Below are 20976 nucleotides of genomic sequence, written 5' to 3'. Positions count from 1 at the left end.
TAATTTTTCCAATTAACAGGTATAAACCACTCAAGTACCAAACAGACAGTGGGGAAAACTTAAAAAAAAAAAAAATTATAATTCTATAGAATCTGAACTAAATCCACTTAATTTTTTTTAATTAGTTCCCATTTACAGTAAGTGCAAACAGTTAACTTTGTTATCGGTAACTTTGCCCATCGCTCAGACAATGTACTCTCCAACAAGACCCAAATGTCAATTTCAAAGTCCCATAATTTCACTTAATGATATTAGTCTTACACTTAAGAGGAAACACTAAAAGACAAAACATTAACCTACTTTTTATCTGTCTGCCATTAATGACTGGTTGAATTCCTCATTCTCTTGCTGCCTCAAATTGCGCCATTCCTGGAAGGCCCATTTGTGAAACGGTATAAACAAATCATACAGAAATTGTTGAACAAAATACAACACATTCAGGAAACATCCAAACCCCTTCACCTTTTCACATTTTGTTGCTGCTAGGCAAGACAGACGAGTAATCAAACAAAACCCTAACCAAAACCTTTGCAAGAAAACAACAGTGAAAAGGGCAGTCTGTTAAGCCCTGGTTGAGACTACACAATATAATCTAGAAAAGGAGGACAGATATGGCATCCTTGACTGAGGGACAATTGACGGCAGGTGTGAATGATTCCAATGTAGGAGAGTTGGAGCAGAGGATGGCTGTTGTCATTGAGTCCAATGAGGGCATGACAGTTGCAGCCTTGTCCTAAATTAACTTGCTCATTCAATGCTCATTTTGCAATATTGTGATTGCAATCAATTAAACACCCTTAATTAGAGGGTACTGAATGTAGATTGATGAGAAAAATACATAACACAATGTGAAATGTGAAGGAGTCTGAATACTTTCTAAATGCACTCTATATGTCCTTAAAGAATCTGTATGGAAAATACTTTCTATATTGTATTAAAATGAAGGTGTACTCTTGGATACCACAGTGATGTTTAAGATGTTACTTTAAGATGTTATGTTGTAAGATCACCAAGCTCCTGATTTGCAGGATCTGTTATGTCAATAACCTCTGGCACTGAAGCCTTGACAAATTAATTGTTTAAATTCCAATTATGCTGAATTTGGGAGATTATGTGCCCTCCTGTGTCATTCACTGGGCTAACTATAAAAATAAAAAAAATTGTTTGAACTCTTAATTATTATTTCCAAACATTTTCCAAAACTTAAATCCAATCACCAAATCCAGTTTCCTCCAATTTCTTTCATTCCGTCACTGGGTAAAGTTGCACTTTTACTAGTAAGAAGTACATTGTTGATATGTGTCTGAAATTTCAACAAGAAATTAATTTTAGATATCTGTAATTGTTTTTGAAGGTGTCAATTGTCAATTCTTACTAGTCAAAATGGCATTTCAGATATCAAGAATTATCCTTTTTACTAGTTGAATTTCTATTTTTGATATCAAGAATGTTCATTTCCACGAGTGATGGCATAATTTCTGATATCACAAATGAGTATTTTTACTAATAGAAATGTAATTTTTGATATCAACAATTGAGTGAGAACACTATATCATTTTTGATATGAAGAATTAACATTAACTAGTAAAAAGTTAATTGTTGAAATCAAAAATGTATATCCTTGGAATGAATAAACGCTAAAACGGCTTGCCATAGACTGGCAATCTATTGAACATGGGTTGGGCCCGAGCTGTGGAAAAACAGTATGCTTTGAACTGGTATCCTTTATGCTTTACTTATAAATAAAAAATAAGATTATCTTATATCCTATTCTATTCAACTGTAGCATGCAGAGCATTATTACCTGTGTAACCAGAACTTCCTGTTTGGCATAGTCGGCCACAATTTTCCCTGAACAATCAAGAGACGTACTTTCGTTAAACTCCATGAATAGACACACAATATGCACATATGACATTTTGCATAAGTGGTATTGGTGTAATACAAAAACTCACCCTGATGCCTTGAGCACTTTTCAACTCTGGAATCAGGACCTCGTCCAACTATAAATGCTCGACCATCCGACAGCTCCACCCGAGCTCCATTGACACCTACTACAGCGCACTGCATCTCCATTCACAGGTAAGAACTGATGAACTCCAGGAAAGATTTAATGTTAAATAACCAATCTGCGGTGTCTATCTAGGGCTTATCAGGGATATTTTAACAAACCAACAGAACAAAAGTATTAAGTCGGGCGATTGATATGTTAAGACTGTGTATTGCAGGACACGAAGACTTTACTAATGCATCTATAAAAGTCAAGTATCACTTACCGATATCCAGAAAACTTGACATTTAAAGGAATAGTTCACCCAGAAATGTAAATTTTCTGATAATTTACTCACCCTCAGGCCATCCAAAATGTATGTTTCTTTCTTCATCAAAACAGAATTTAAGATTTTTTAGGATTTCATTTCAGGCCTCTTTTAAACAATGCAAGTGAATGCACTCCATTTTTTGATGGTCCAAAATGCATATTTAGGGTGCATCAAAATAATCCACACGACCCCAGTTGACAAGTTCTTCTGAAGGCAAATGATTGATTATTTTGAGAAACAAAACAATACTCGTATGCTATTTAACTACAAATGTTCACTACCCTACATCTCTGTGACATGTGCTCATGAGATGGATGAGGTAAACTTGTTGGTAAGGTCAGGTGTCACGTGGAGGAGGAGTTAGGAAGGGTGTCATTGTTTACATTGTTTTTTTTTTAAATATTATTCTTTGGAAATTATTTGATTTTTAAATATCGTTTTGAAATTGTTTAGGAATATCTGTGCAATTTTAAACAATGATGTGCTTCCTGCCTCCTCCTCCACCTTTTTTTATTATTAACAGAACATAATATACAACAGTAAACAGAAATAAGCCAGAGTGTACAGAACTTTAATTCCTGTATCAAAAAAGTAGCCAAACAAAAAAGCTACAAGGCTTTTTTGTTGACAATATTCTCCAAACAGGTGCAGTAGTTTTCTTGATCTCCTGGAGAAAATGAATGAAATTTGCCTTGAACCCTGAACATTTCTTTTTATGTATGTGGAACTTTCCCAAAATAATACAAATGTGTACAAGAAAAATTTAATTATTTTCATTGGAATAATATATACATATATCAAAATTATTTAGCTTGAATATAATTTTGGTTTTCCTTTATGATAAAATGTTCCAAATCCACCTAAATATTTTAGAGTATACAAAATTACAAAGAAAGATGGACAATAGATTATTTTTCTGTTGAACAAAAATCACAGGAATAATCAATATCCAAATGAAATCTCTCTAATACACCTTTAGCTGGATATATACCATGTAAAACTTTGAATGTATCTTTTACTTTATTATTTAAACAATGTTTTTCACAAATATTCCAAGCTTTAGTCCAGTTTATATTTCTAAAATCATTGTTCCACAATTAACTTTTATGAGTAGCTGTTTCACCTATTATAATATTTCTAATATTATATATTTCTAATAAGTTTATTTTTACAATGGTGTTTAAGGATATCAATATCTCAGTATTTTATTCTCAATATCTCAACAAAAGACCTATGCCACCCAAAATATCAAACACATACTTTGGAAATGTGTACCATATGCTGTCCTTTTCTTTCATGAATTTAATTAACCAATTAACCTTAAATGCATTATTCAAGGTTTCAAAGGTAAGCACAGATAACCCACCTTTCACTCTTTTGCTTAAAAAAAAAGTCCTTTCTCAAATAATGTTGTCTGTTTCTCCATAACAAATTAAATAACATTTGGTCTAATTCCTTGTATATAGTAGATGGCATAATTAAGGCTAAAGACACATAAACAGATCTTTATATCCCTTCTGCTTTAGACAGTAAGACTCCATTAAGGGATAAATCTCTTTGAAGCCAAACATTAAATCTCCTTTTAATTTAGTTAATTAAAGGTCTGAAGTTAAGCACACTGCGTTCATTCTCATCTTTATATATGATAACTCCTAAATATGTAACTTACTGGGAATACCATTTTAATTCTGTTAAATCACATGTTTTAAGTGAAAATAGCACAGATTTATAAATATTCATTTTTAGACCTGATACTGAAGAAAACTCTTTAATACAATTAACCGCCTTTATTACTTCGAAGTCATTTTTAAGAAAATTAGTAGTATCATCTACCAATTGGCACAATTTAAATACTCTTCCTAATACGCTAATCCCTTCAAATTCTGCTCTTTTTTTTGTGTAGGGCCATCATTTGAGGAACTAATAAAAACAAGAATGGAGATAATGGGCTTCACTGCTGTATACCTTGATTAATCTCAAATCTACTAGTTGTACCGGTTGTTAATTTGACTGAACTATTACATCCATTGTAAATAGTTTTAATAGCTTTTTGGAAGTATTCTCCAAAACCAAAGTATTCAATACATCTAAACATAAACGCATGACTCACGGTATCAAAGGCTTTGTAAAAAATAAAATGAATGAATGAATAATTTGGTATGTAACAACTTTAATCAATCATATCTAAAATGAACCTAATATTATTACTGATATGCCTCCTAGTCATAAACCCTGATTATTCTTCATCAATAATTTCTTCCAGACTTTTCTTTAGTGTTCTTGCAAAAATCAGAGCAAACAACTTTGCATCATTATTCAGAAGGGTAATTGGTCTCCAGATGTCAATATAAAATGTATCCTTATTAGGCTTCGGAATAATTGTAATAAGACCCTGTTTAAGAGTTGCAGGTAATTCCCCGTAAGCTAAAGATTCTTTGAACATGCCTCCTCCTCCACCTGAAGCGTGACCTTACCAACAATCTTACATCATCCCTCTCATGACGCACGTTACAGAGATGCACGGAAATGAACATTTGAAATCCTAAAAGTCTTAAAGTTTTGATTAAGAAAAAAACTCTTATTAAAATTATCAGAACATTTACATTTTTTGGGTGAAATATTCCTTTAACTTGGTGTGACTGAGCAGTTTGAAAAAGACTTTGATTTGGACAAGCTTCTCGTGTGCGGCACGTAAATATTTCAGACGTGAAACGGTGTCCATAGTTTGGTTCCCACGTCGTTTGGACCCATACCTCATCTATCTTTTACTGAAGTTTACTACAGTAGCCATATTGTTTAGCCAAAATACCACATTCATCGGGTATTAGTCAGCATTGTCATAAATAAAGAAAGAATAATGACAATCATATTCTTAAGGCTTCCTGCGCTGTTTAAAACAGGTTTTGGATCAGTTGGTTTTATAGTAGTAACAACATTACCTAAAATGTACCATGTTATTACCATGACTTTTGGAAATGTACCATGGTATTCTTTGTAGTACATTTACATTTACATTTATGCATTTGGCAGACGCTTTTATCCAAAGCGACTTACAGTGCAATGATTACAGGGACAGTCCCCCCCCCCCCTTGCTCAAGGGCACAATGGTGGTGGCCGTGGGGTTCGAACCAACGACCTTCTGATTAACAGCCCTGTGCTTTAGCATAGGTAAGACCATGGATAACTCCTTATTACTTTGGTAAGGTTAGTCTTAACCTCATCAGTGCTGTTTAACAGTTTCAGATGTTTGATTTCCTCCATCTACAGCATTTTAAACTAGACAATTCTGAGTAGAATCAGAAGGTGCATCCCAAACCGCACACTTCTGCACTATTTTACTTCATTTTGTAGTGTGAGTAGTATGTTTACATTGAAAATGCAACAAAAAGAAGTGTACTACGAGAACCCGGATGATGCACTTTTTTTAACCGTCAAAACGGAGTAAGGAATGTTGGATACTTCATGCACTCAGCGCACGTGGCTTGCCATACATAGCGGAAGGGGCGGCGTTACCTGCAGTGATGGTGATCTAGCAAAACAATTGTAAATAATGGAGAATATGACAACTGGTGAAACTTCTGTGAAGACAGCACCTTACAAAAGTGAGTTAAATGCTTTAGTATCATACCATGCTGCGTGAATATGTATATTATTGAGATAGAAGTTCTGAACTTAGGGTTAATAGCACAATAAAGCTTGTGGTAACACAACATTTTGGTTTGAAACATCAGCTATTAAACGGCGAACGCTTCTGTGTAGTAAAAAAACATTAAGTGTTCCATTTGGGATGATACTACACTTTGAAAATTCATACACTATATGGCTGAGGGCATAGTATATTTTGTAAGTGTATAGTGTGTCATTTGGGACACAGCAAGATATTATTTATCAGAGATGGGCCACTTCTATTAAAATGAATGGGAGAAATTGGAACGCTCAACCAAGGAGCATTGAGCGCCCAATGGTCAACAAATGTAGAAAGGCAGTTAAACGGTAAAAAGAGCCAATCACCTTCATGGGGCTCGAGCCCTGATTGTTTTGACCTAGCGACGTGCATTCTGTACATTACATTGAATCATTTAGCAGACTCCTTTATCTAAAGTGACTTGGAGTGCTAATGAGGGAAATTAGCAAACAATTTGTCAGCAAGAGCCAACATATACAGTTGCCGCCCTACCAAGATTTTCGTCCGGGTTTTTGATCTGTCCTGCAAAAATTTTAATTCCATTCCGTGACGCAAAATGCCCTGTAATTTTAATATTTTCCTGACACATTCACTCATATGTTCTTACACATAAACACAGGGTTGGAAGGGTTACTTTTGAAATGTATTCCACTACAGATTATAGAATACATGCTGTAAAATGTCATTTGTAACATATTTCATTAGATTACTCAAGGTTAGTAACATATTCTAAATACTTTGGATTACTTCTTCAGAAGTGGTAGATTTTCTCACTTGTTTTGGCTATAAAAATCAGCTAGTACATTAAGACAAAATACACATTTTAAAAATATATGATATTAAAATGTACATTTCATTTTATGAATGACATGAGTCAACAAGCATGCTGGAACAAACATGTTTACATCTGTATGAAATGGAACAAATTGGTGTTTTTAGTTTATATATTTTCCACTGCAGCAGTGGGATTGGTTGAGTGTGGATTCAGAATAAACAAACAAAATGGAAAATATTGTGCTATTATTCCCTAAGGAAAACAGGCTGTGATGGTTGTGACAGAAAAAATAGGTAGGACAACAAATGGGACAATAACAAAAAAGAAAAAACATCCAAGGGCAGTCATAAGAAAATGTGTGCATGCGTGCAGGTATTAGGGGTGTAACGGTTCACATTTCTCAACGTTTGGTTTGTATCACGGTTTTGGTACGGTTCAATATTTGCTATGTTAAAAAAATATTTATATTACTGCCAAATCCAAAGAATAATCAATTTGATAAACACTTCAACAGGTTTGCCCTTAAATAACAATCATTGTTTTACAACAGTAATCATAGTTTAAACATGGAATTTGTAGTAAAATCATATTAACCACAATAGAAACATGCTTACTGTCATGGTTAAAATATATAGTTAAATCTTTGTTACTATATAGAAACTACAGTATTAATGTTATAAATCCATGGTTAATTGTATCAAAACCATGATTTCTAATTGGAAAACCATAGTGACAGTAGTCATGGTTTCTACAATATTACTATAGTAAAACCATGGTTAATTTTGTCAGGGTCCTTAACTAAAAAAATAAACAAAACATTTTCTCTAATTACTAAATCAACATTTTAACTTAATACCTGCACTAATACACTACATGCATCAACATAAAGTGCTCTTCATACTCATCTCAACATATTCAATAATCGGAAGCTGTACATTACTATAAAAGGAATAACCTTGCTGGGGAATGCCGAATTCCCACTACTTAGTAGGTCCTCATGGTGGCGCGTTTACTCACCTCAATCCGGGTGGTGGAGAATCAGTTGCCTCCGTTTGCTATCAGAATGCATACAAGAAGGGATGTTGTGATAATGCTGCTTGAGTATTTTAATCATACATGGAAATCCCTCATGAACACCCCAAGTGCTTTAGTTATTGTTTGATGTCTGTCCGAATTAGCACTGAGTGCCTGTTTAAAAATGGAAGGGTGTATGTGCAGTCCTTGTTAATCATGTAACAATGTATTACTATAACGGCATCTTTATGCCATTAATCAAAGCGCATTATTGACTCTCGTGATAGATTACAGCCACGTGAGGAAACAGGAAGGACTTGCACATTATTGACATATATTACCAGTATATATTACCAACGAGCAATGTTTGCAAACAGTTCTAATTGCCCGTTGTGGATGTTGCATTCTCTAAATGAAGAACTTAACAACTTTGTATAATTACTTCATACTGCACAGCTAATCCGGGTACAAGGAAAACATTATTAGAGGTAAAAAGTTAATTTCTCAGTTGTTTTCAAGTCTTCACTGAATTTGTTCGATATGATGCATTATACCCTAATTATTTTGTTCTAACCGGTAACCTTTTGGAAAGAAAGCTGCAGAACTTCTGAACCAGAACCTTAAAATACAGTTTTTGCGATTAATTCAGTTAATCTGAATATTTAATGAAACAGTGCTTTATAAACAACTTAATTTGATATTAAAACGGTTTTCCTGATCTCCAAAAAGTGTTGTACTATGAATTAAGACTATATGCATTCTATAATTGAAGGAAATAAAGGCTATATGAAGATGCAAATTCAAAAATGTATAAGTCTAATAATTGTTTTTTTCAACTCCAAAATATGATTGATAAAGAACCTGCCAAAGTTTACAATGTCTGTCGTGGCAATGTGGCATCATATCTTTTAAAGATTTTTTTCTCGATGTCTCATTTACTCCAGTCTTCATGTCTTTACACTGGCTTCCAGTTACATTTAGAATTGATTTTTAAAGTAGTATTACTCATTTAAAAATTACTCAATGGCCTAGATCTTAAATACATTGCAGATATGCTTGTTTAATATGAACCTATCAGACCTCTCAGATCATTAGAATCAAGTCAGTTAGAAATACCAAGGATTCACTCAAAACAAGGTGAGACTGCGTTTCACTGTTATGCCACCTGAGCTGGAACCAGCTTCCAGAAGATGTCAGGTGTGCTCCAACAAGTAGCCACATTCAAATCTAGTTTGAAAACACGTCTGTTTAGAAGTGCATTTATTCACTGAGCACTGTATTTCTGTATTCTTATTTATTCATTTTAATAATTTGTACTTTTTAAATGTATCCTATTACTTTTTGCTCTTATTTCTTGTTCTTCATTGATTTTAAAATGTTTATGAATTTTATATAATTTGTATGTAATTTTTATGGAAAGCACTTTGAAAATCCATTTTGTATGAAATGTGCTATATAAATAAACTTACCTTGCCTAAATTACAGCTTATTTTAATAAAGTAAAAGTGACATTATAAATCCATATTTATAGACCACGGAGAGCAAGTTGTCAGGGCCAAACTCTTAAACATTTGGTACTCTGAAAAGCCCAGGGAGTCCTCTAATAATACCCAAAGATCTATCACTGTAGCATGTATGGGCTCAGAAAAATTTTACAAATTTCCTACACAAAATTATAATTGCTGGGCATCAGGAGGATAATGACCTTTACAAATGAAAGCTTTAAGCAATGAAAAAGCGAATGGACACTGCTGATATGCTTTATTTTAGCAGTTTCTAAATACACTGTGTAATTTTTTCTGTTTTTGTGTAGGGCTGAAATCCAGTCGAGGTCACTCCTGCATGCATAAGCTCTGGTGGAACAAACCCAACTGTGATACCCAGTAAAAGTTACTGTAATTTGAGAGTGAAAAATACTTTTTTTATACTGATTAACTAAGCATAAATAAAGCACAATGGCACGTGAAGAGGACTACAACGCTCTCATGTCTGGACTGGAGGAGCTTGATTTAGAAGGGAAAGCAGTGCCCAGTGATCTTGTGCTAATCGGTGACCATGCCTTTCCACTTGCCATGAATCCAAGAGGTCAGGTCCTGATGGCTGCATCTCGTTATGGTCAGGGACGTGTGGTGGTGTTGGGACATGAGGAATACCTAACACACTTCCCTGGCCTGGTAGGAAATGCTGTAAAGTGGCTCATGCCATGTAAGAGTGAAGACTGCATTGTAGGGATTCAGGAGAAATTCCGTTCAGTAGCTGACAACTTGGTCTACTCCCAAATCAAGACAGAGATTGGAGACTTTAGAAATGGGTTAGCTATATATGTCTCTGATGCTTACAGTGTTGAGACCTGTGCAAAGGATTTGATTGCTTTCCTAAAAGCTGGGGGTGGTTTGCTAATTGCTGGCCAAGCCTGGAGTTGGGCTATGGCACATCCACAAGATAACACTTTGCTAAACTTTCCTGGAAACAAGGTGTGCAGCGTTGCAGGAATTTACCTCTCGGAACGCCCCGGGGAACTTGGCACATTTTCTGTGCCTAGAAATATCCCTTCATGTAGTCTAGCTGTATCGTAAGTTCTGCATACATTTTAGTCTTTTACCCATTATTTTTCTAAACATGCAAATGTTTTAAAATGTTTCCCTAATTGTGTTTTATTGTTATTTTCCAGAATGGGGAAGGATTTTAAGTGTGACCTAGAATTCCTACTGCAAGGTGTGCCTGAGTTTGACATCCATGGTGTGACTTTGCCATCTGAAGTGATGGTGCATGGACCATTAGCATTTCCTATTGGAGTCACCCAAGCTGGAAAAGCATTCATTGCTGGTGCCTACTATGGGCAAGGACGAGTAATTGTGGCAACCCATGAAAGCTACCTGGGCCGTGAAGCTCTGTCCACTTTCTTGGTCAATGCTATCAAGTGGCTTGATGAAGGTCGTAAGGGTGTTATCGGAGTCCTACCCAGCCTTACAGCAGCCAAGAATGTACTGAGCAAATCTGGTCTAGATTGTCAGTTGACTGGCTTCAGAGAAGATCTTAGTGTCTATGTCTGCACTTCCTACAGTGATGCCCAGTGTGATCAGATCCAAGATTTTGTTGCTGAAGGTGGTGGTCTCCTCATTGGGGGTCATGCCTGGTATTGGGCCCAGACCCACTGTGGCTCCAATGTGATGACCGAATACCCTGGAAATCACATTCTTAATAAGATGGGGTTGTGTATCTTGGGCAACACCTTGAGTGGAGGACTATACAAGGCACCAGATGTAGAGCTTAGCTGTAGAGAGTGGTACCAATTTCGCAACATGCTGCAGCGTTTTGCTGAACATGTAACCCAGGGGCAGGAACTGACTGCTCAAGAACAGAGCTGCTTGAAGCAACTTGGTAGTGACTGTGCGAGTTACCTCCGCATGCAAGCTCATGACTGTGCTGCCTATACCTCAATGGTAGCACTTCTTTCTGAAATGGTGAAAAAGGTAGGTGTTCCGCAGGTGTGTAGTACCTGTCCTGTTGAAAGTGCCAAGGACTATCTGATGCTCCAAGTTGGGAACGAAGTCTACAAAGTCTCACCTGACCCTGATGCCCTCCTGCCCTACATAATCAAGGACAGACCCAACCTACCCACTGTGTCCAAGGAAAGAGTTCGCATCAGTGCCGACACTGCAGGTATGAAAGTTTTCCTGCCAAATTAAGGGGGAGAGTTTATTCCTTTTTTTTTTTTTAAAGTAGCAAGTGTTAGGGCTTTTCGCACGGAGCTAAACCCTGTGTTAGCATAATGTTTTGTCCTGGGTTAAGCAGCATTTCACAAAATAAATTTTGAAAGAGGGTTGGCACCTCTATTAACGCTGTACACCCTTGGCACCACAATATGGGGTTACACCCAAAAATGGTTGTCAAGCATTGTAACGCAGTGCTAAAAGTCCATTTGAAGCTTCAGCCAATAATTACTAGACATTTTCAATAACTAAAATTAAAACAAAATGTATTCTGCAGCGCTTTTCATGTTTAGATCAAAGTGCCACTTGACACTGGTGTTGAGCAGTACGTTGACTCCTGACGCAAGTCATGTAAAAGCCACTTAACAGCTAGCTGTTTAGCAAAAAACAACTAATCAGAAACTGAATAGCAATATGCAAATAAAACGCTAACCCAGGATAAAAAACTAATTACTAACCTATGGTAAAGTATGGAAACAAATCGGAACAAGATAACATAGGATTATGTTTACCCAGGGTTTAGAATGACCCTGGGTTAACAATCTGAAGTTTAGTTTAACAATCATTAATTTGTTTTATACAAGTTGTTAATTGTATCTTAAACATTAAATTACTTGTTTCAGGTTGTGAAGAATGGATAAGCACAGGGTTATATCTTTCTCCTGGTATGAAGACATACATTGCACTACCTCCAGAGATCATTGGGAAAAATTGGAAGGTAATCAGAAACGTTTATAAACTATAGTGCATTAATTTTAACACGTTTCCATCAGAAATCAAGCAATGTATCTCTTGTATAGATATACTCATCCTACAACCTCATTGCACATGAAAAGGTCTGGGAGCACATGCCATTAAATGAAGTATCACTCTATGCAGGTGCAGATTGGTTGCCAGACAGATAACATTGGTGATGCAAATGTTCTGAAACGGGCACCTGTTGTTTGTGAGCGATTCCCCTTGAATACAGAAAAGGTCCAGCTCTGGAATCTGTGGGGAGGGCTCATCTACCTAATAGCACCTCCCAATTGCAAAGTGGAGCGGGTAGAAATTGTCGTGCAGACCGCAGTTCAGGCCCCATACTTCAAGTCTGGTAAGAAAGTTGAATGAATATTTAGTGAGTACATTTGAATGACCTTGAAGTAATACATTTTGTAATTTACATTTATTATTTGTGTATAAATGATTCATTTAAAAATTGTCGCATTAAAAGTCATGAAGGTGTGTGGTAAAATTTGGAATCTGAACTTGCTCGTCCCTTAGGAGAGACCAGTGTTGCTAACTGGGTGGGTGGGATCCGTCAGGCACCAGCCCCCTGGGCGGAGCTTGAGTTTGAGAACATCATCATCACGTTGGAATCAGCAGTGATAAGGAATCTGGACCGCCCCGATGAGGTGGCTTCACTTTGGGATTCCATAATGAGAGGCGTAGCTGATCTGGCGGCAAAGCCTGCCAAGTTCCCCCGCAAGGAGCGATTTGTTACAGATGTTCAGATCTCTTGCGGTATGTGGTACTATTGAATACTTGCAGTGTCTTTGTTAGGGTAAAGAGCCACCAACATGATTATAACGCTAAGGCCAGAAACAGAATGTACAACTACACAGATGTGAGTGCTTGGCCAATTTATTGCAAGACGTGTGGTTCTGTTGTGCATACTTCACATCTGTTCTTGCTGTACTGTGGTGGAAACCGATCTTGGTATTTAAGGGGGTTCTCAGTTCTACTTGGTACTTAATAGAATTACCTTTAAATGACAGTGCTATTAAACTGGATGTGTAGTAGCTAGCAATGAACTAGTTTATAAGAGCTAACTTTCTCAGCAAGACTTACTTCAAACTGCTGCTCCGCCTATGACAGTAGTTTTCAAATTGAAAAGTGGCCACCGAAAATTACGTGCAAATCATGAGTTTACCGTGGATCAAACTCCTAAAAAGTGCATAATTGAAAGCGGAATAGAAATTAAACCCTTTGCAATATATTACAAAATACAAAAAAATAATAAATAGTTTGCATTGGTTTTAAAATATCTTATACAACAGTAATATGTAAACATCAACGGATAAAAACGATTCCAGATTGTCAAAATCTGTCAATACAGCAAATATTCAGAACTACTAAATATCTGCAAACGGATGGACAATAATTAAATGGTGGTTCAGTCCTTGGCTGAAAAGCTTTTCAATTGTCAGGTGTTTTGAGTAAAGGGGGAAAAAAACATTGTCTGGTTTTCCCACTGAAACATTTTTGCATAACGAAATTACTGCAGAAAGGATTGAGGTGTTTTTTGATTCCGTTAACAAAGATGAGGGAAAAATGCACATCATTAGGATAATTAAATAATTCTACTTAAAAGATTTTGTTGATGAATATATGATGAGAAATAAAAAATTTTGTTAGAAGTAGAAAATTCTTGTTTTTCTAAAATTCTCACGCTCTAACTAAGCTACGCTAGCGATATAACTGAAATGGTGTTTGTGGCGTAGTGGGCTAAAGCACATAAATGGAAATTAGAAGGTCACTGGTTCGATCCCCACAGCTACCACCATTGTGTCCTTCAGCAAGGCACAATCAAAGAGCGAGCATGAGTGAAATAAATAGCTGAACTTCCTCCTTTCACCATTTCCGGGTCATTATACGGTGGTGACGTGATCTTCGGGTAGTGACGTAAAGTTGACTGATGACGTGATAATCAACCACTCGCGAGACCTGAGAGTTTTGACAGGAGAGAGTGAAAGTGGAGAAAAGATACAAACAAAACGCCGCTCTCGGATCATAACATACATCGACAACATCTAAACAGACAATGAAGCAAATGCACATCTGAACTTTTGCTGAATACGAGTTGTATGCATCAATCTTTGTATTCTGTTAAACAGGTCACTTTGCTTCCGGTTCAGGTCCTCTGTATGTGCTACGTTGAATATGGCGCTATTTTATTCAAGATGCCTTCATTGAGGTTCACAGCAGAAATCACTTTTAGGATTATCCCGCTTCTGGTACTTTATTGGTCTTGACAAAGACATTTTCTTCGACACGTTCTATATAAAGCCTATTGCACGTATCCGCACAGACAATGCGAGGGCATAATTGGACTTGAACAAATTGTGTGTTATGCGTAACTTGAGTTGTGAATAGGCCAGTGCCGTAATATTGCGCAAAATCCTAAAGTCTCCAAAAACTATAAATTAAACAGTCTCTAGCATGAAAAATTGACAACACCGTAACAAAGGCTCCAATTCTTTACTATACTCATGATATGCTATTATTTAATTTATTTATTTCAGGTTTTTGAAAGGTCTTAGAAGTTGACGCTTTTAGCTGCACATCACTGCTGGTGTCAGTTCACCACCTCAGTGCAGCCTTTGTCAGGGTGATCCTAGCAGCCATATTAATCACCAAACTCCCCTTTTCCCTTTCAGGCTTTATGCATTCTGGATATCCCATCATGATGCACTCCATCTCTGCCCCAGAACTAATGAATGTAGAGGCAGCCCTTAAAAGTGGTCTATGGGGATTTATTCATGAGCTGGGTCATAACCAGCAGCGTGGAGTTTGGGAGTTCCCTCCACATACAACTGAGTGTTCCTGCAACCTGTGGTCAGTGTACATACATGAGGAAGTGCTGGGTTTGAACAGGGCTAATGCACATCCAGCCATGACCCTAGAAAAGCGACAGGGTCGTGCTCGAGATTATGCCAAAGGTGGCAAAGATTTAAAAAACTGGAGTGTGTGGACATCACTGGAGACTTATATGCAGGTATAAACAGATTGCTTATAATGTTGGTTGTAAAAGTTAAACATATATTTTTTTCAACGTTATTTGTTTTTAATGTTAACATCTGTATAATTTAAGACAAAGTTAAAATCTATAATGATACATTAATTAACTCTTCAAATTTGTTTGGGAAATTAAATAGTTTTGATGAAGCTATTGTGAAATGTTAAAGATATATCCACTCTGTTATTTCTATGTCTTACCCTAATATTTTTATACACCCTAAGCTTCAAGACAAATTTGGCTGGGATGCTTTCAAGAAAGTTTTTTCAGCCTACCATGATATGAGTGGAGTGCCAAATGACAATGCAGGCAAGATGAATCTATATGCTGAGACCTTCTCCAAAGTGGTCAACATGAATCTGTCCTGCTTCTTCAAAGCTTGGGGTTGGCCCATCCAGCCCAGCACTGAAGAGAAGATCTCTCATCTCCCAGAGTGGAGTGACCATCCTATGTGCCAGTATGCATAAGAACATCCAAGAAAACTTAAAATAATTACAGTGTGAATTTTGATGTAATTGAGGTGTAAGGTTACCAATAAAAGTTGATGCTTGGAAGGTCAAATAAAATAAACATATTAAGCGTTTCTTTTTAATATAGTAAGCTTATAGATGGTAATTGATTTGTATCAAAGAGAGGAATAAAATGTGACTTAAATATTCAGGATTAAGACAAAATCTTGCATGCTAAAATAACATTTCAACACTTAAAAATAACACAAAATCATTTATATTCTTAAACAGTTTTAGTTGTAAGGATGTCTGTAACAAATTGCCTTGAAATTATAATTTTTTAAGGCTAAATTCAAGCAGAAATAAAAATGTTATCATTATAGATGGAACATGTCTACAACACTTCAGAAACTCTACCAACTACATGTTCTACAACATACTGAAATTGAAAGACTGTCAACATAACCATAAAGCATTGATTTCTATCGGTTTCACAAAAATGCATAGACATACTCAGGGATCAAAACAGATCTTCACAAAATGCATACAAATATTAGTTTGACAAAAATATTTTTCAAAAACACATTTTCTTTGTCATACAGTGTCAAAACATTAATTTTCCCAAGAAGAGTTACTAATTTTAGAGTGTCATCAATTATTAGAGAGCCAGTGTTACAGACCAAGAACAGGATCATAGTGTCCTCTATTGCGATTTGTTTATGAAATGCATAAAATATTAGCATAGATACCTGGATCCAGAAGTCTTTAGAGTGGTTACAGGTGCAAAATAAATGTATCAAAGTTTCCAAATCAAGATTACAAAAGAACATTGTGGTGAGATGTCTACCTTAAATGTATTAAGGAAAGCGTTGCAGGGATTGTATCTATGCAACACTTTAAAAGGAATTTACTTTACCTTATTGGGCAGTAAAAATGTATTTATCTCAGACCAAATCTTATCTGTGGAAAGCATAGGACATATTTGTTTCCATTTTACAAGTGCTTTTGGGGAACATCTCATCCACATGCTGGTATCCACATCTGAACACATTTGTCACAGACAACAGCATAAAAAATGGGAAAGGTTGGCATATTGAATGACATATGACATATCTTGTTTCAACATCTGATGTTAAAATCAATCGCACAATAAATGACAAAAAAGCACATGAAAAATTATCTGACAGGTCAGACAGATACATTAACAAAAATCAGATTTTAATCGTATTCCAAACCATTTTGCAATCCGTTCCCACAGATTCAGAAACTGCTACCTCAATTTTGGAATCCGTCCCCAGATTTGTAAACCTTTCTCTCAATTTTGCAATTCATCCCCAGATTTGTAAACCTTTCTCTCAATTTTGCAATCTGTCCCCAGATTTGTAAACCTTACCCTCAATTTTGCAATCCGTTCCCAGACTCGAAAACCATTTCCTAAATTTTTCAATCCGAGTAAATGTTTATTTATTGGATGTCCTTTAAATGTGAACCATAAACTCAATAAAACTGCTTAGGCCCAGAAAATGTAAATATGTTTAACCACACACACAAAACACAAAATGTTAACAAAATTCCATAAAATTTAATTGAGTAATTTTTTACTATTTAAAATAAAAATGAAATATTTAGTTTTATTATATTTGGTAAAAATTTAACTATTTAATTGATGGAATTTTGTTATGAAATTGAAATGTGTATCTTAAAAATAGGCTAAATTATTATTATAATTTTTTTTTTTAAATGTGCTGATGCTATTTGAATTATATGCTTTATACAGTACCAAAGTCTTTCTAGCAAGTCAGAACACTGTTGGCCATCTTGGGAACGCTCTCTGGAGGCTATTTCCAGTCATGCCAGTGCAGGTCCTCTCTACTTGAATAAGAAAAGACAGAAATCTCCTAAACGGTTGGTCAGGATTACAATCAAAGGACATATTTCAAATCAGCAGTAAAATTTGACAATACTCGTATCATAAATTGTGCTTCTTTACCTCAGATTACACAAAAAACGCAAATGGCGGGACTTCATTTCTACATCTGTTGACGGTTGGCTGCCGTTGTGCTTTCCAATTTCTTCCATTAATTTTAATAGAAGTGGCCCATCTCTGCTTAATAATCTCTGTATATATGCAGTAATTTATATATAAAATAAGGAGTAAACAATCATAATATGTTTTATTTCTTGTATGATGGCCAACAATATGTTTTTCGGTCATTGATAAGTTGTCTAGGAATTTTACAGGGCCAAAGTGGCAACCCTAGCCAACAATATCTTTTTCCAATAACGCCATGATGCTGAACCATGTTACGTGAGATGCTGATGCAGGTGCAGGCAGGCAGTTGCATGCTAGAGTAGCAAGCTGCATCAGACTGCACGTTCCCTTCCCCATGGCCCCATATACATTTCGGCATAAAACTCTTTAGGTTCCCGCACCCGTTAAGGGGGAACAAGCGACGTGTCAAGCATGGGAGCAGGCCGCACCAGCCGCTGCCTTTTCTCTTCCTCTATGTTTCTCACATAGAGTGTAAAAGCGGCTGAGGCCATCTTAACGCTATAATATGCAATCGGTGAGGTTTCCTATTTTTTTTCAGGGGGAAAAGACCCTGCAGAGACCACATCCTGCCCAAGCTGGGGGGAGGTAAATGTGGCAAATACGTCACATGGGTTTTCAAGCCACACGTGGAAGTGGCGCGGTGGTAGATCCTACATAGCGAGGTAGGAGTTACTACAAACATAGCGACCGTGGGGCAGTGGGGACTGCCCAAGGGAGACGAAGGCCCACCAAGTGAGGGAGGGGGGCCATATGGAGTAGTTTCTGCCAATTTTGTGAAAAATCACTCAACATCTTTGGGGTTTTGATTTCAGAAGAATAGACTTTATTATTATACCATAAAGCCGAGTTGCCTGCAGTAAAACCACAACAACAACTCACGCATCTTTAGGTTTGGTTCATTATATACAGTCATCTAACAAGGTGGGGCTATTCCTGTGCTTTAGCCCTGGTCAGCTTATTTTGAGAAGTAAAAAGCCTCACCATATATTTTCTCAGCAGTCATGAGAGCACACATGTAAAAACTATTTCTGTTTCTGCACACACCGTCAAATAGTCACACATATGTTGAGCACACATTCCATCACGTCCACAGGCCTTTACACACACACAGTACTGCATGTTTGCGCGTCAGACATAACTGTGGTACAAATCAACAATGTTTTCATTGATTACACCTGGTTAACTTGATAAAAATATACTACACATACTGTGGAAAAATACATCACAGGGGTTTACCGTGAAAACTGACCCCTGTGGAATACCTCTCCCAGTACAGAGTCATTAGAACTCGTAGTGAGTCTGGTCATGAATTCCAAAGGGCTAGGGAGGAAGAACATCCAGGGAGCGTAAGCTTAGTGGCTAACCTGGTAGAAAGAGCACACTGGTTCACTTTGGTGAAGGGCGCTAGGTGCAAGCAGAACACCCGGTCAGCTGTTCCGTAGTTCTACGTGTTCGTACCTGAGAGAACACGGGACCGACTCAACCCTGAGATTGTAGAATCTCACAAAGGTATTGGGTGTTCCCCAGCCCGCTGCTCAGCAGATGTCTGCTAGGGAGGTGCTGTTGGCCATTGCCCATGAGGATGCCACACTTCTCATTGAGTGTGCTCAAACCCGCTAGGGGACGGGCACGGCCTGGGTGTGATAGGCCAAAACAATGGCGTCAACAACCCAGTGGGCAAGCCTCTATTTGGAGACAGCGTTCCCTTTCCGCTGTCCGCCAAAGCAGGCAAAGAGCTGCTCAGAACGTCTAAAGCTCTGCGTGCGGTCCACATAGGTATGCAAAGAACATACCGGACACAGCAACAAAAAGGCAGGGTCTGCCTCCTCCTGGAGCAGCAGGAACCTTGGGCATGTAGGATGGCATGAGCATCTGCTGGACCGAACTCCAGGCAAGTTTCATTGACAGAGAACACTTGCAGGTCCCCAACCCTCTTAATGGTAGCGAGCGCGATCAGGAGGACTGTCTTCAAGGAGAGAGCTCTGAGCTTGACTGATTCTAGTGGCTCGAAGGGGGGTCTCTGGAGGCCACGGACAGATCCCATGAGGGGAACAGGCATGGCGTGAAAAGGCATGCCAGAGTGTGCCCCGTTCCTGAGAAAGAAGATCCTTCCTCAGGGGGATCTGCCAGAGAGGTGCTGTCGCGAGGATCGTAAGGGTGGGCCAATAAGGGGCCACCAGAGTGACTTGTTCCTCATCCTTCCTGACCTTGCAAAGCACTTGTGCAAGTAGGCTCACTGGCGGAAATGCATAGTTGCACAGCCCCCGGGGCCAGCTGTGTGCCAGAGCGTCTGTCCCGAGGGGAGCCTCCACTAGAGAGTACCAGAGCGGGCAGTGGGCGGTTCCTGGCAAGCGAACAGATCTACCTGTGCTTTTCCATACCATTCCCAAATCAGCTGGACCACCTGGGGGTGGAGCCTCTACTCTCCGCTGGGCGTTCTGTGACAGGATATCCTGCTAATTGTGTGACATGATAAATATGATAATTATTGCACAGTTGACTCTGCATAATGCTGTTCCCACCATTCAAATTTGTAATTGGGTTTTGTCTCAAGCCAACAAGCATGCTGGAACAAACATGTTTACCTCAAACAGTCTGTAGGAAAAGGAAACACTGCTTTCCACTGATGCAGCAGAAGTGGTTGAGTGTGGTTTCAGAATTCGCGCCTGGTAACATGCGCATGTAAAATGGCTAGAAATAGCATTTTAGCTTAGCATAAAGATGACAGTTTACGCAAGGTTTATTTCTATTTCTTCTGCTCCATACTTACTTCAAATTTACTTCTCTGTCTGCTCGTATGAATGTAACACATCATAAGAAAGTGTTTCACCGCTGTTCAAATGCACGTTGGATCGCATCATTTATATGAATCAATGTTTTCCATCTGAAAGGACTAAATATTAAATGAAGCAAATGACAATAAAATGCAAAGTAATCTCTTCAGTGATCAAAATACTTTTTGAATGTAACTTATTCTAATTACCAATTAATTAAATTGTAAATGTAGTGGAATACAGTTACTTATATTTAGTATTTTAAATATGTAATCCTGTTACATGTATTCCGTTACTCACCAACCCTGCATACACAAGCCCTTTTTTATATGCACACTATGAAAGGAGGAGAATCAAACGCATTTTGTTTTATTTAATTTTGGTAAAAAAAAAATTAAAAACTAATGTTTGTAA

The 20976-nt window shown here is 37.4% G+C and overlaps 2 protein-coding genes across 2 annotated transcripts in view; one reads left to right on the top strand and one right to left on the bottom strand.

Annotated features, from left to right (window-relative positions):
• Positions 1–2106, bottom strand: part of pnkp (polynucleotide kinase 3'-phosphatase) — a 162461-nt gene extending 160355 nt beyond the window's left edge. Inside the window, exon 1 of the mRNA XM_052107066.1 lies at positions 2052–2106. Within this exon, the coding sequence (XP_051963026.1) occupies positions 2052–2076 (25 nt within the window). The 5' untranslated portion in view covers positions 2077–2106. The remainder of the gene's footprint in view (positions 1–2051) is intronic.
• Positions 1972–15754, top strand: LOC127629804 (TRPM8 channel-associated factor homolog). Its single transcript, XM_052107054.1, has 8 exons — positions 1972–2082; positions 9609–10367; positions 10467–11458; positions 12132–12226; positions 12388–12601; positions 12772–13011; positions 14928–15265; positions 15511–15754. The coding sequence occupies exons 2-8, from the start codon at positions 9751–9753 to the stop codon at positions 15751–15753; spliced, it is 2739 nt and encodes a 912-aa protein (XP_051963014.1). The 5' UTR covers positions 1972–2082; positions 9609–9750; the 3' UTR covers position 15754.
• The last annotated feature ends 5222 nt before the right edge of the window (positions 15755–20976 follow it).

The sequence above is a fragment of the Xyrauchen texanus genome, chromosome 36, assembly GCF_025860055.1.
Source record: "Xyrauchen texanus isolate HMW12.3.18 chromosome 36, RBS_HiC_50CHRs, whole genome shotgun sequence".
Lineage (NCBI taxonomy): Eukaryota > Metazoa > Chordata > Actinopteri > Cypriniformes > Catostomidae > Xyrauchen > Xyrauchen texanus.
The sequence above is the reverse complement of the archived record's forward strand: the minus strand, read 5'-3'. Positions and strand labels throughout refer to the sequence as shown.